Source organism: Carettochelys insculpta, chromosome 18 (assembly GCF_033958435.1).
Source record: "Carettochelys insculpta isolate YL-2023 chromosome 18, ASM3395843v1, whole genome shotgun sequence".
Lineage (NCBI taxonomy): Eukaryota > Metazoa > Chordata > Testudines > Carettochelyidae > Carettochelys > Carettochelys insculpta.
The window spans coordinates 9,111,264-9,126,464 of NC_134154.1; the positions used below are offsets into that span (position 1 = coordinate 9,111,264).

The window sequence follows — 15,201 nt, forward strand, 5'->3', positions numbered from 1 at the left end:
TGCATGCTGGGGCCTTAACACAAGCACTTTGCTGTAGACATTTGAGAATGGCCTAGCCAGGGCACAGCACCAAGGCTGATGGCCCCAAAGCTAACTGCATGCTGAAGGTGGTTTCCTTTGTCCAGAGAAGGCCCAAGGTCTCCAGAGAGCTGAGCAAGGTCAGCACGAGCACAGAACAGGAATGTGGGCGCAGCTTGTGAGCCAGCAACAAGCCACTGCATCAGCCTGGGGAAGGGTCCCCAGGGAGGATTACTCTGCCAGCGAGGTGCAGGCAAGAGCAGCTATGCGTGGCTTATGGAGGGGAGGAAGCGAGGGCTGGGACTGGACATCTGTGCTCACAATGGCTCAGCTGTGCCCTTAGGCAGCAAGTCCATTCTCAAGTGCAGATCCGACCTGATGAGCACCCGAGGCTCAGTAATTTACTGGCCCCTACAAAGCTCGTATTGCTCAGAGAACAGTCTGCTGGGGTCTTCCCACTTGTCTCTCTAGATCACCACATCTCTGCTCATTAGCCACCAGCCCTGACTTCAGGTTCTGTGTTCCAGTCGTGGCTCACAAATGACATACAAAGGTACAATACCAGGTGAGTGAATTTCTCATTACAGTGAACCCCCTAGTTACACGGGGGTTCTGTTCCTGCAACCCTTGCGCAACTCAGGGTGGGGAGCCGGGAATCAGGCTGCCACTTGGTTCCCAGCTCTCCACCACTTGTGGGACCTGGGAAACTGAACAACCCACCAGGGCTGGTCAGTTTCCGAGCTGCTTCTCCCTTCCTTCTCCCAGCTGCACGCATGGCTGTCACCCTGCCAGCAGTGCCACTGGGGGAAGGCAGGGAGAAGGGGCTCAGCCTGCCTAGCTGCCCGCAGCTGCACGTAGCTAGACAGCTGCAGAGCAGCTTCAACTTGTGGTTAACTCGCATTTAAGTGAGTTACATGCAACTTGCAGCTGCGTATTTTGGGGGTTTACTGTATTGCACCAATTCTCCTGTTCCCCAGAATTCATGCTCTTAGGGGATGTCGAATTCAGGTTCCCGTATCACTTTTCAGACCTCTCCTTAACTCCTGGCAGTGCCTTGGCTGGGACCACAAATCTCACCACTTGGCAGTGCTTTAGTTGGGGCCACCTGCAACTCCTGAGATTGCACATGTATCCCAGTGCTTTGCCTTTACCTTCTCCCTCTTCTGCATGCTCTGTTATCACTGACAGCAAAGCGCCCTGCATTCACGTTCAACACACTAATAATCTTAGTGCAAAATACCTCTCAAGAGCTACAGAACCTCTCTAGTCTGGCGCCCTCAGGACTGACCAGTACCGAATGAGAGAATCTGCCAAACCATGGGAGGTCAACAGTGTCCAGCAGCATTACCAACACTTCCACTGCTTACTGGGCTCTGAGAAGACATTTAGGGGTACATTACAGCTAAATAACAGCACAGAGCACTGAGAGCCAGGACTGGTAACTGTAAACAAACTTTATGGGACCACAGGAAACTTGGCAGACCTGTGATAAGTGGTTGCCCGGCTAACTAAAATCATGCCAGATTACTGGTGACACTCAACTAGAGAGGTTCAACCTGTATTAAAAAAAAGAGGAATAACAATACACCGATCATCAATATTCTTGTGTAACATATGTAAGAAATGCATCTGAAGACTTATGAACATAAATACATTATAGTCTGATAAACTGGAATCATGGCAAATCAGGGGTAGGGGTAACCTGGTTTCTCAACGATTAAGGACAAGTTGATATCTTTAGCCAGCATCATCAAAGTTGACTGGCAATCACCTACCAACAAAGGCAGGCAGGAAGAGATTGTGACATGAACACACAAATCAATTTTGCAACCACTTACGCTTGCATCAAATCTTGTACAAAGTGGGCCAAGTGAGTTGTCTATTAAAAAAATTTATGATTCGCTGATTCTGTTTATACTAGTCACAGGCATGCATCATTTTAGTATTTGAAGTTAGGAGTATTGGCTATGCACTTGCATTGCAAATATTTGCTTCTGGGAGACGTCAACAGAAGGCTTGGCCAGCCTATTGTGAGAGGACTGCTAGTCAAGCAAATAGAGGTACTTGACTGACAACAGGAGGTGCTAATCCACATCACAGTTTTTCTGTGATGTCCAGACCAGCACGGGAGCAATGACGTCCGCCTGTAAAGAGCAGAGTCATGCATGAGGAGGCGACTTGCTCATGTGACAAATTCCATTTGGTAGGCGTATTTTTCCTCAGAGAACAACGGAGTCCCTCCACGTGGCCAAGGATATGACAAGGGCCCTGGATGGTCCTTCATTTTGTCTTCAGTCTGTCTTGTCACCTCTGGAGGGTCTTTGCGATGACCTGACACTTGAACAAAAGACTGGTAACCCATCCCAACAGGGGATGTAGTCCAGTGATTTACTTTAAGACAGCAGATTATTCCACCTCTGCTACACACATGCTCCAAGAACTTTAACATAAAAAAACCCCATAAGAATGGCCAGACTTGGTCAGAGCAAAGATCCGTCTAGCCCAGCGGCTTCTGACAGTGGCTGAAAGCGGGTCCCCCACAGGCAATGAACAGAACAGGGAATCATCACTGACTCAATCCACACTATCTATTCCCAGCTTCTGGCAAACGGGCTAGGGACACCTCCCTGCCCATCCTGACTGGTGGCCTGAGGAATTCAGACTCTTTTCTGCCTTGGTCCTGATTGCAGGCCAGAGCCCTAGAGAATATTCAGTGCTCAGCTAATTCCTGACTGTGGGCAACACTGCCTGATGTAGTGAAGTGGGGTGGCCTCCTACTGAGCCAGATGGGGGAAGGAACTTGGCTAATGTACTACACCAGTGTTTCACAATTTGATTTGGCCATGGAACCCTTTTAAACTTGAAAGAATTTTACGGCACCCCATTCCCAGGCTCTATGCTCCTCCTCAGCCCCTAAACCCGCCCCCTCATCTCCAGGCTTTACCCGCCTAAGCCCTCAGCCCTGAAACTGCCCCCCTATCTCCAGACTTTACCCCCCATCCCACAAACCTGCCCCCTCATCCCCAGGCTTAACTTCTCTCAGCCCCAAACCGGCCCAAGGACTAACCTATCTGTGGCGCTGGCTGGGGAGCCTACACCAGACAGCCACGTGCACCCAGCAGAAGTAAAAGAGGTATGGAGATGTTCCACTGGCCCGGGGATGAGCTGAGCCATGCCCACCGGAAGGGTGCAGCCACTCGGGTAGAAGGGTGAGTGAGGGGGGCTCTGCGGCGCCCTGCCCTGCCACCACTGAAATAATGGAACTAAATTCAGTTGATTTAATGGCCGGATCCCTCCTGACGGCCGTTAAACCAATTAAATTTAGTTCTACTGTTTCAGCAGCAGCAGGGCAGGGAGCTGCACAGGAGTCAGCTACTGCAATGGAATTTTCTCGTGGAACCCTTATTTTCACTTCGCGGAAGCCCGGGGGTCCTGCTGCAGAACATCATATAGGAAAGACTGCACCACACTGTCCCTTAAAGGGCTAGGTGTAACAACAATGTAGACCAACGAAGGGTCCTGTGGCACCGTATAGACTAACAGAAAAGTTTAGGGCATGAGCTTTCGTGAGTTAACTCACAACCAGCATCTGAAGAAGTGAGTTAACTCACGAAAGCTCATGCCCTAAACTTTTCTGTTAGTCTATAAGGTGCCACAGGACCCTTCGTTGCTGCTACAGATGCAGACTAACACGGCTACCCCTCTGATACTTAACAATGTAGACCAGCGTCCTTGGGGAACTGAAAGCATACCTGCCATGAGCCTTCCATAATTTCACATTTCAGCTGTTCAGACAATAAATATTCCGCTAGCAAGCCAGTCTACATCTTTCAAAAAATCCATGCAGAGTAGTGTAACACTCAGCTGAACCTGGGGTCCTGGTGTGATGCTCTGAACACAAGAGCACACGCAATCCTGGGATGCAAACAGGAGACTCTCCATTGGAAATAGATTATTAACCTCCATATTTGGCATTGATACAAATGTTTCTGGAATACTGTGGCCGGTTCTGGTACCCATCATTCAAGAAAGATGTTGATAAACTGAAGAAGGCTCTGAGGTGAGCCACACAAATGACTACAGAGAGCTGCTTGCCCTGGCCTGGGCATTAGGATTCATAACATTTGCCTTCAAGTCAATAGGACTGTCCATGGGAGAAGGAGCCTGTCTCCTGCTTCCTTTTGCCTCCAGGTATTTGAATATGCAGGGAAGATAACCTTTCTCATAAGTCTGGTGCTAAGTGGGAGCTTTGGGTTACCCCTTCTGCTTTCACAGCTGGAACATCCTTGCCCAAAGGCAGAGGCTATGGAATGCCTGACAGCACCCATATACCCAGCACCCCAGCTCTTCCTGCGTCTGCCTCGAAATCCAGACTGTTGGCAGAACGAATACCGGCCCAGCACAATTCACTCCCGATCTGGAGTCCAGGGCCAATGTCCCAGAGGCTGTGGGTGGAGCGGCAGACCTGTCCTTTACTCTGGCTCCCAGCCCAAGGACTATACAGATAGCAGCCATCCACCATGTTTCTTTAAGTAAATTGCATTGCTGCTGCAATTCCTTGGGCCACTTCGATGGTTCCAGCACATTCTTCAGCCTTACTTCAGAGCCCTCTCCCAATGGAGAGGCAACAGGCAGTCCAGAGCTCCACCCTCCAACCGCCTCCAGGCCTAGAAGGAACTGAACTCATGCTGGCAGAGCAGCTCTTCTTATACTAGCCTGCTTGGCCTCGATTGGCTGCCTCCCACATCGCTGCTCTAGGCAGCTTGGAGGACCTCTCTTTGACTCTTTTCTGAAGCAGGGTGTGGTAGGGCCACAGGGCTGCCAGCTGGGGGCCTCATCCATCCCATCACCAGAGTCTTGGCTTGACCACAGCAAACGTCTAGGCCCCTATACAGACAAGCTTTATTATTATTGTTGGTAATTCCACTGTATCAGAGGAGCAAAGTTGTCAAGCATGTTCGTTGTTCCAGAGCGTTAGATCATCTTTTAGCTACTCTGGGCCTTTTGAAAATAAGGACAGGGAACCTGAATTTGATCTGCAGTTCTAGGAGGAGCCAGTGTAGGGAAAAGAGAAGTTTAATGTGCCTGCAGTAGCCTGTGTTGCTAAGGAGACACGCTGCCGTTCTGAACTTGCTGGAGTTTCCCCAAGGGCTGAAGGCTTCATGCCCAGTTATAGCCCTTTGCTCTAGTCCAGCCATGAGGTGACGAAGGCATGAATAACTGAGACCAGGTCTTTGTCCTTCAGGATGGGACGGTGTTTCATAGACAGATGGAGAAGACAGAAAGCTTGACTTGTGGATGCTGTTATAGAAGATCTGGAGGTCAAAGATTTGCTCCTTCCTGACGGCCCCACTCCAGAGATCCTGGGTGCCACGCCAGGGGTTCCACTCTTGGCTCCATCTGCCGGCCCTGACACTAGGGCCTTGGCTGCCACGTTTGGCTGCTCCCACTCATGCGCCAGCTGCAGCCTCAGGCTGATCTCCCTTACTGGGGTCCACATCCCCTACGGCTGGCTGGTCGGGGCATGGAGAGTGGTAAGTAGGCGCGTGAGGTACAGAACATGGGGACCACTGATCAAGGATTTTGCACCATACATGGGGCAGATCGGCCAATGTTTAAAATGAGCCACAACCAGAACTATCCCCGCCCACTGTGAAGACATTCTGCTATTCCACTGCTGCGAGTGGGGGTCATGCCATTCCCTCCTGGAACTCTGTGCTGGAGAATCAGCAGGCTACACTTTTCCAAAGCTAGCCCCATCCTACAATGAGCCAGCACAGCCACAAGAGCCAGACAGCCCAACAAACCACGGACGAAGGAAACTATTTCAAGATTTTTCCCAAGGAATACTTCAGAAAATGAGTCTGTGTTTGTGAAGTGGCTTCTTTTATCTGAACGCTAATTATATGCAGACCACATGTTCTCCAAACCAGATGTACAGTTTTGGAATTTAATTGGCACTCCTGCCAAATGGAGGCTTCCGGCTGCAGACGACAGTGCTGAGATGCAGCCACACTGCAGGGAGATTTTATTTTTCCACAGCTATTTTAGTTGGAAAGGATCTGCTAGTCTTCTCTCCACTCCCTCACAGCAGCAGGATAGAGCGTTTGGCTGGCCTAGATGCTTTTATTTATCAGGGCATTAAAACTGACCACCCCGATTCGAAACACTGCCAAGAATATTGGATGATGTCCTGAGCCAGGCCAGTTTGGATTACCCTCACATCAAACTCATTTGAATCATAGAATCATAGAACAATAGAGCTGGAAGAGACCTAAAAAAGCCATTGAGTCCAGCCCCCTGCCCTAAGCAGGACCAAACCACCAGATCAGATCAGCCCAGCTCGGGCTTTGTCGAGGTGAGACTTAAACACCTCCAGGGATGGAGACTCCACTACTTCCCTGGGTAGACCATTCCAATGCTTCACCACCCTCCTAGTGAAAAAGTTTTTCCTAATGTTCAACCCGGACCTTCCCAACTGCAACTTGAGACCATTGTTCCGTGTTCTGCCATCCGTGACCACTGTGAACAGCCTCTCTCCAGCTTCTTTGCAGCCTCCCTTCAGTAAGTTGAAGGCTGTTATCAAGTCCCTCCTCAGTCTTCTCTTCTGCAGACTAAACAATCCCAATTCCCTCAACCTTTCTTCATAAGTCATATGCTCCAGCCCCCTAATTATTTTGGTCACCCTCCGCTGGACCCTCTCCAGTGTATCCACATCCTTCCTATAATTGGGGGCCCAGAACTGGACACAGTACTCCAGATGCGGCCTCACCAAAGCCGAATAAAGAGGAACAATCTCTTATCTGGATCTACTGGCAACGCTCCTCTTGATGCAACCAAATATGCCATTAGCCTTCTTGGCTGCAACGGCACACTGTTGACTCATGTCCAGCTTCTCGTCCACTACAACTCCCAAGTCCTTTTCTGCAGAACTACTACCGAGCCAGTCGGACCCCAGCCTGTAAAAATGCTTGGGATTGCAGAATGCAGACCAAACCCAAGCAGAATGATACAGCCCAGAGTCAGATCTACCTCTCTAAATTGTAGAAGGCTCAGTGCTGCACAGAAGACCACTGTCTGTCATGTGGACAATACAGGCATTGTACTTTATCCTGCCCAAATCCTCACCCACATCTCAATCATGAAATGCCCAAGACCCAACAGAGGGCCCAGAAGCCTCTTTCCAGGGACACAGCACCAACAAGCATCCATTGCTGCTGGAAACTACTCCTTCCCTCTCCAGCTGAAGTGAACTCAGCCCAGGTAGGGCGTTAACAGATTCTTGAGGGCTCTGTTTCCACATTGTACCTCCCTGCCCTTTGCTCAGCAGCTGCATCCGGAGTCAGTCTAACGGTGTGTCTACACTGAACCAGAGAGACTCATACACACAGGCCTGGCAGAGACCTCAAAAGGCCACCTAGTCCAGCCTCTAGCTCTGTGGCAGGACCAAGTATACCCAGACCAGCCCTGACAAGTGTTGGTCCAAATTGTTCTTAAAAGCCACCAATGACAGGGACTCCACAGCCTCCGTTGGAAGCCTGTTCCAGAGCTCAGCTTTCCCTATATTTAGAAAAGATTTCTTAAGATCTAATCTCCATCTTCCTCATGGCACATTAGGCCCATTGCTTCTGTGACGGCACATGGACATCAATCAATCACTGTCCTCTTCATAGCAGACCTTCCCATATTTGTTATCAGTCCCTCACACCCCCGTCTTTGTTCACTAGTAAACATGCCCCATTTTTTAACCTTTCCTCCCACGTCAGGTTTTGTAAACTTCTGAATGGTTTTGTTGCTTTCCTCTGAATTCTCTCCAACGTGGCAACCTCTTTTCTGACCAAGCAAGCTCTAAAAACAGAATGTAGCCACACCTGGATGAGCAGCAAGAGCGGTGAGTCGCCCGGGTGTGGTCTTGTCTAAGACTAGGTATGTGCGCAGGGCACCTCGCCCTGCCCACTAGCAGTTCCACCATGGCTACTCTGCTAATTTTAGCATGCTGGAAACAGCACCTTCAGCTCCAGTGTACACATACCTTAAAGCCAGGCTTAGAACAGGCTGCTGCTCAGTATGTAAAAAGTTCAATGACCTTTGCCAGTCTGAGCTGGAGCGTACTTCTGTGGGGTAGCCTTTCCTAGGTGGCATGGGGGAGAGGAAGTTCTAGGATACCCCCTCCCCCAGGAGAAGATATTTTAGGATAACCTCTCAGGAGGATGAGTGGGGAGGAGGGATTCCAGGAGAGCCTTTCCTAGAAGGAATAGAGTCTCGGATACAACAAGAAGTCCTGTGGCACCTTACAGACTAACAGATATTTTGGAGCATAAGCTTTCGTGGGCAAAGACCTGCTTCATCAGCTGACGAAGCAGGTCTTTGACCACGAAAGCTTATGCTCCAAAATATCTGTTAAATCTATAAGGTCCCCAGGACTTCTTGTTCTCGAAGATACAGACTAACACGGCTACCTCTCTGATACTTGTCACCATGCAAGAGTCAGGATAATATCTACTGGGGGCGGGGTGGGGGGGAAGGAGGCGGCTATGGTTGGTGTCCAAAACTTGATGGAAATTTTTAAATTTCCTTTTCAAATTTTTCCATCCCCCACCTGAAAAGTGCCATGGCAGATTCCAGATGAGGAGAACACGTGCTTCCTTGGGCAGGCTGAACAGCATTCGGCATCTGTTTTCCCTTAGTGGAGGGCCTCCCCAGAGCGTCTCATGGGCCACATGGGACCAGAATCTCCCCTACCAGCCAGAACTGGAGAGATGTGGTAGCGTGGCTGGAGCCTAAGGCCAGCAGCAAGGTGCCCGGCAGCTCTGGGATGGACTGCAGCTGCCCCGGAAGGGCTGAGCTCGCAGCGTTGAGACAAAAACATAGACACTTACCCCTGAGCTTCCTCCTTCTTGCGACAGACACAGCAGCAACAGAGCAGTGAGAGGAGGAGGATGAGTAGCAAAGCCAGCAGGGCCCCAGCTGCAATCACCCCCATCCGCTGATTGGCCTCTGAAAAAGACACACAAGACAGCCTATTACTGCACTGCTTTGGGGGCAGGTAGAGCCAGTTCTCCATCCCACTCCTGTCCCAGCTCCTACAGGCTGGCCCATCAGGGTGGGCCAGGGGAGGAGGGCAAAAAGACAGCTGCCCTATCCCTCAGCATGACCGCAGCTCAGACACCCTCTCTGAGTTCAGCCAATGCACCCTCACTACAGAGGCCCAAACTCTCTGCCTGGCCACGTCAGGTTGCTCTTTAGATAATTGGAGGCAGGGAGCATGTCAGCCCCACATGCCTGAATGGAGCTGAGCATCGTAGTACTCTGTGAAGGGACAATGATAAAATCTCTCCCCAAATCTCTTCCGTGGGGGTGACAGTTCCTGAGCTGCCCAGTTGCCCCAGGGTGGGCTGCGGGGCTGGTGTCCCTATTAGAGCAGAATCAATATTGATAGCATATGAGAGATGATCAATAGAATCATAGGACACTGGAAATGGAAGGGACCTCAGGAGGTCATCGAGTCCAGTTCCCTGCCCTCTTGATAGGACCAAACACCACCTACATCATCCCCGATAGGTGTCTCTCTAACCTGCTCTTAAATATCTCCAGCAATGGAGATTCCACAAACTCCCTAGGTAACTTATTCCAGTGTTTAACCACTCTGACACTTAGGGAGTTTTGCCTAATGTCTAATCTAAACCTCCCTTGCTGCAGTTTAAGCCCATTGCTCCTTGTCCTATCCTCAGAGGCCAAGGAGAAAAATTTTTTCTCCCTCCTCCTTGTAATCCTCTCTGAGGTACTTGAAACCCGCTATCATATTCTGTCTAAATCTTCTCTTTTCTAAACTTAACAAGCCCAGTTCTTTCAGTCTTCCCTCGTAACTCATGTTCTCTAGACCTTTAACTATTCTTGTTGCTCTTCTCTGGACCCGTTCCAATTTCTCCACATCTTTCCTGAAATGTGGTGCCCAGAACTGGACACAATACTCCAACTGAGGCCTAACGAGTGCTGAGTAGAGTGGAAGAATGACTTCTTATGTCCAGAGAGAGAGGTGGGAATGGCTCTGATGGGCCTCGAGAGTAAAGCCTAGCAATTTGTATTTGATAGAATGGAGAAGGGGCAACTCTATGAGGGATGCACACAGAGAAGTAACACAGCAAACTAATGAGCCAGCTGCATTTTGAGTGGTCGAGAGTGGGGCTACATGGGAGGGGGGAACACAGGCCAGAGACTCCATCTAGATAGTTAGATGCCCAATACCCAATGTAATTCAGGCATTTATGTCCTTTGGACAAAAACCCGTTCAAGATTCCACGTGATGGAGAATCCACCGCACCACTAGATTAATTACCCTCACTGTTAAAAGGGTCCCTTATTTCTAGTCTGAATTTCCCCATCTGCAGCTTCCACCAATTAGATCTTGTTCTGCCTTTGTCACACAGATTGTTCAGAGATTCCGAAGCCAGAAAAATCCCTTGCAAACATCTAGTCTGACCTCCTGTTTCACCCAGGCCAGAGAACTGCTCCGCAATTCCTAGATCAGACATTTTGGGGGGGGGGGGGGGGAAATCCTGGTTTAAAAATGGTCAGAGATACACAATCCAGGATCACACCAGGAGTTCCTCACCCTGTAAAGCACGGTCTATGGCCTTCGTTTCTAGATGAGCACATTTACATTTATCCGTATTGAAATGCATATTGCTTGCTTGGCCCAGTTTCCCAATAAATCCAGATTGCTCTAAAACGGTGACCAATTTTTGTTATTTACCTCTCCCCCAGTTTGTATCATCTGCCAACCATGGCAAGGACAGTTCTTACTTTTCTTCCAGAAAATCAATAAAGCTACTACACAGTGCAAGGGCAAGAACAGATCCTTAGGACACCCCACTGGAGACACATCCATGCACTGACAATTCCATGAAGCAAGCAGGGTCATGTTACCAGGAGACCAGAGTCACTCTCATTTTCTATGAATTCCAAGTGATAAGACCTCAGAGGGCAGCAAAAATCTTGTTAGTCCCTATGTGCGCAAACTTGCACTTTGTACTATTGAATTTCACCCCAAGTCTAGTCTCCCAGTACTCTACGTCATCCAATTCAGCCCGTTCCATTTTTTTTTCTGGTGCCTCCCAGTTTGTGCACGTATGCAAAGGAGAAACCGTGCGGAGGAGCAGAACAGCTCCAGGCACAAGGGAGGAAGGTGGGGAAGGCCAGTGTCGTGACAATTTGCTACAAAGCTGGCAAGGTGAAAGAGGATGTACTCGGTGGTACTGGACAGGCATATATGAACTGCTGGGGTGAGCCCATGCACTGGGCTTTCATCGTCGGCTGCTCCTTCACTAGCCAATTAAATAGTGTTTGAAGCCTCTTGTGGGACAGGGGACATGACGCTGCCAGCCAGCCAGACGCAGTCATAGCACGATTAGTATTATGCCTACCCATCCTGGATCAAACCAGGGCTCACCACATCAGGGCCATACCTGCACTGACCACTCAGCAACACGCACATGGCTATACTGTTGAACTCTTCTTCAGAACACACCACTTCCTTGCCTACCATGGACAACCGCCGCAGGTCTGAGCTTGTACTACGATACCACCTGTGTCTGGCCTGACTGGTTACTTCAGCTCAGAAAATCCAGGCCTAGGATATGAAGTGCTCTGTGGGTTAGGAAGGAGAGGTGTTGACAGAGCTGTGTGAGAGGAAGGGAACAGAACTAGACTACCAGGAAAGCTGTAGTCTGGGAACTGAGGTCCATCAGCATAGCTCTCTGCGTGTCTGAGAGTGCCCAGGACCAGCATAGCTGAGCATCGAGGCTTGGGAGCTCTGGCAATGGCAGAATGACTGCGGAGAAGCTTGCACAAAGCCAGGTTTTGTTCACACTGTTCACTCACCAAGCAGTTCCTATTGCTGTGATTGCTGCATGCACCCCACCAGCCTGGGCTGATAACATCTTCCCTGTTGCTGCTCCTTACGCAGCAGCAGCATAAAGCAAAGCAAAAGAGTCTAACACACTAAATACCACCAGGAATCCATCACTTCACTTGCTTCCTTGCCTGCCTGATTGCAGATACCGTATCAGGCTTGACAGGTGACTCTCTCTAGCTCACCCAGAGCTGCTGCACCTATGCACCATCTTCTCGTGGTTTCCTCCCCACGCTGTGATGGTGGAGCAGCTTTGCAGGCAATAAATCCTGTGGAAGAGTGCCCCACTCTGATATCTGGAGAGCAGTCTACAATGCCTCGCCTCCTTCAACACAGTGGCCATTCTGGAGCTTGGACAAGGAACTCTGGTGTCTGCACAGGAGAGAGAATGAAGGTCCTGGGGCTTGTCCCCTACCAGAAGCGTGACAGAGGTCAGGCTGTGGCTTGAAGATGCACAGACAGTGTTCGTCTGGGGCAGGGACCGCCTTCCTGATCCACGGCAGCCAGTGATGGAAAGCCTCCTGGGCTCTGCTGGACAGTGAGCGCAGGAGGAATTAGGGAGCATCTCAGTCCATGGCGGGGAGGCGCAAGTGGGCCTGACACCTCTTAGCAACCAGGATAGGATGCAGTGGGTAAAGGGAGCTGGAGCGCCTGGGGAGAGAAGCACCAGGACAGCCCCACGCCTACAGTTTCTCTTTTCTAGCTAAGGTAGCAGAAAAGGTCCCTGCCCCTCTCCCCATATCCTGCTCCACACCCAGGCACGCCTGCTGCACTCACCCATGTGACAGGCGCCAGTCAGGGGGTCACATGTGTCGTCATGGCAGCTGCAGGACTCAGCACAGTTGATTCCATACTGACCAGCTGGGCACGTCAGGTTACAGCTGCAGAGAAGAGAGAGAACCCCAGATCAGCAGGTCCGAGCACCCACTGGCTCCCCACAGCCCTCTCTGAGGATTTAGACCCCCGGGCCCCTGCAGCCGCAACAGCTGTTGTGGATCTCCAACTGGGGGGTGGAACAGCACTGGGAAGAACTCCCTTATCCTGATGGACCAAGCAACCAAGACGTGGGTGACACAGAAGCAGAGCCGCCCAGGGATTCCCAGAAGCCCCAGCCAGTCCCCTAGCTCTCATTCTGGGCTGGAGGAGACAGAGGCACGATCTCTGCGGTCATGACTGGTCAGATGCACACGGAGCCCGAGGCAGGGGGGCAGAGGGCTGCCACCACCATGGAGGTTACAGATGGGAAAGCCCTGCCAATGGGTGTGGCAGGCACCCTGATGGGGACCAGTGAAGGAATGTTTCAGGGTCAATGGAAAATGGGAATACAGGCCTGGACTGAGATCCCGGCTCCTGCCACAAAAGCCTGTGTGGGCCAAGCCCACAGGCTGGAACCCAACAGGCCTGTATCAGCTGAACACAAGGGTTATTAATATATTTACTATTTTTATGCAAGTTTGCTGCCACCAATCATTATAATACAATAAAATTAATGGAATACATGTATTCCAGATTTCAATGACAGTAAACTCTTTCAAATCTGGCATTCTATCATCTGTAACTCTCAAATAACTGGCATTTTAACCACAAGGAAATTTTAGTTATGTTCTCCATAAGTACAGTAGAGTGAAAATAAATATAAATGAATACAGCAAATACAGTCTAAGTTTACAGTGTATAATACTGCTGCTGGTAAATAAAGTCCTCTGCATACTCTTTTTTGTTTCTTAATAGCTAATCTTATTTTTCTTTAGTGTTATGCGTTGCTAAGTATGCCTCTCTACTATCCAGAATATTAGAATATCTGGCAATCTCTTGGCCCCAGATCTGCCAGATATGAAAGAATTTACTTTACTTCTTTGTCTGTATTCTGTATTTTCAGACTTTTTAAATGAAGAAGAATAAAGTGATTCTTACTTTTATATTAACATTACTCACTTTCTGAGTTAGTCCTGGAGGCTGAAGTAGATTTGAGATGCATTAAAACACAAGAACATAAAAACAGACAAACTAGTTCAGACCACAGTTCAATTGACAATAAGGAAGAATGTATCATATGGCTGCTATATACACCCATGGGATATACACCTCTTGAACACTGTGTGCAAATCTGATCACCCCACCTCAAGACATACTGGAACTGGAAAAAGTTCAGAAAAGGGCAAAAATGATTAAGGGTAGGGAACTGGCTGCCGTAAGAGGAAGAATTAACAAGATGGGCTTTTCAATTTGAAAAAAAGACCACTAAGGGGAGACATGACAGAATTCTATGAAGTCATGACTGGTGCAGAAAGGAAATGAGGAAGTGTCATTGATTCCTTCTCAGAGCACAAAATCAAGGGGTCACCAAATTAAATTAATAGGCAGCAGGTTTAAAACAATTTTTTGCACGTGAATAGAACAGGCTGTCGAGTAATCCAGCCCCTGTTGCCAATTCCCAGCTCTGCCAACCCCCTCCCTGCCCGTCCCAGCTAATAGTCGTTGTTGGACCTATCCGCCACCAACTTATCTGGTTCCTGTGGTTGTTATAGTCTTGGCCTTCACGACATTCTAGAGCAAGGTATTCCACAAGTTACCTGGGTGTTGCATGGAAAAACATGGAGGGCATGGAGGACAGATTCTAGGTGCAGGGATTTATGGCTGCAGCAATCCCTGGATGAGAGAGCAGTTCTTGGGGGGGGGCGGGGGGCAATCTCGAGGTGGGGGACGGGATTCTGGAGGGGTAGTCCCTGGGAGCATGCTGTCCCAGACAAGGTGCGCACACTGTGCAGGGCCGGTGGTGTGCCAGCCAAGTGTTGTGGGAGTCTGGACACTGGGGGGGAGGGAAGGCCATGCCCTCCAGGCACAACTCAGCCATGCCACCTCTGGCAGCAGCGCAGAAGTGAAGGTGGCAATCGCCCCACGCCAGGCCACCCTTAGAGTAACTTAATTACTTCTGACAGTTAGTGTTTTGACTTATTTTGCTAATTCGCAATGCTCCTGGAAGATGTGAATCGCATCGCCACCACATAACAAACACTAGATCTTATTTTTCTCGGTACCTATGCTGGCGGCTCTTGGTGCATACACAGGAACTGCCGGAGGGCCGGCTGCAAAACTGCAGTGGCAAATGCCCATGACAGAGTGGGCACCTGCCACCTTTGCCCTTTCCTGGGCTTACGTCCTCAGCTGCGTCTGCACTGAGCTGCAGCCACCCGCTCACAGCTAAGCCCCAGTCCGGGCTGTCTGCAAGGGAAGCTGAGCACCTGCCACACCTGAAGCTAGAGGTGCAGAGC

General features: G+C 49.9%; 1 protein-coding gene across 6 annotated transcripts in view; it reads right to left on the reverse strand.

Annotated features, from left to right (window-relative positions):
- Positions 1-15,201, reverse strand: part of SCARF2 (scavenger receptor class F member 2) — an 83,275-nt gene that overhangs the window by 25,338 nt on the left and 42,736 nt on the right. For all 6 annotated transcript variants that reach the window (XM_075012416.1, XM_075012413.1, XM_075012412.1 and 3 more), the window contains 2 exons: positions 12,707-12,810; positions 8,898-9,015 (listed from right to left, as the gene is read on the reverse strand). In XM_075012416.1, the coding sequence (XP_074868517.1) occupies positions 8,898-9,015; positions 12,707-12,810 (222 nt within the window). The remainder of the gene's footprint in view (positions 1-8,897; positions 9,016-12,706; positions 12,811-15,201) is intronic.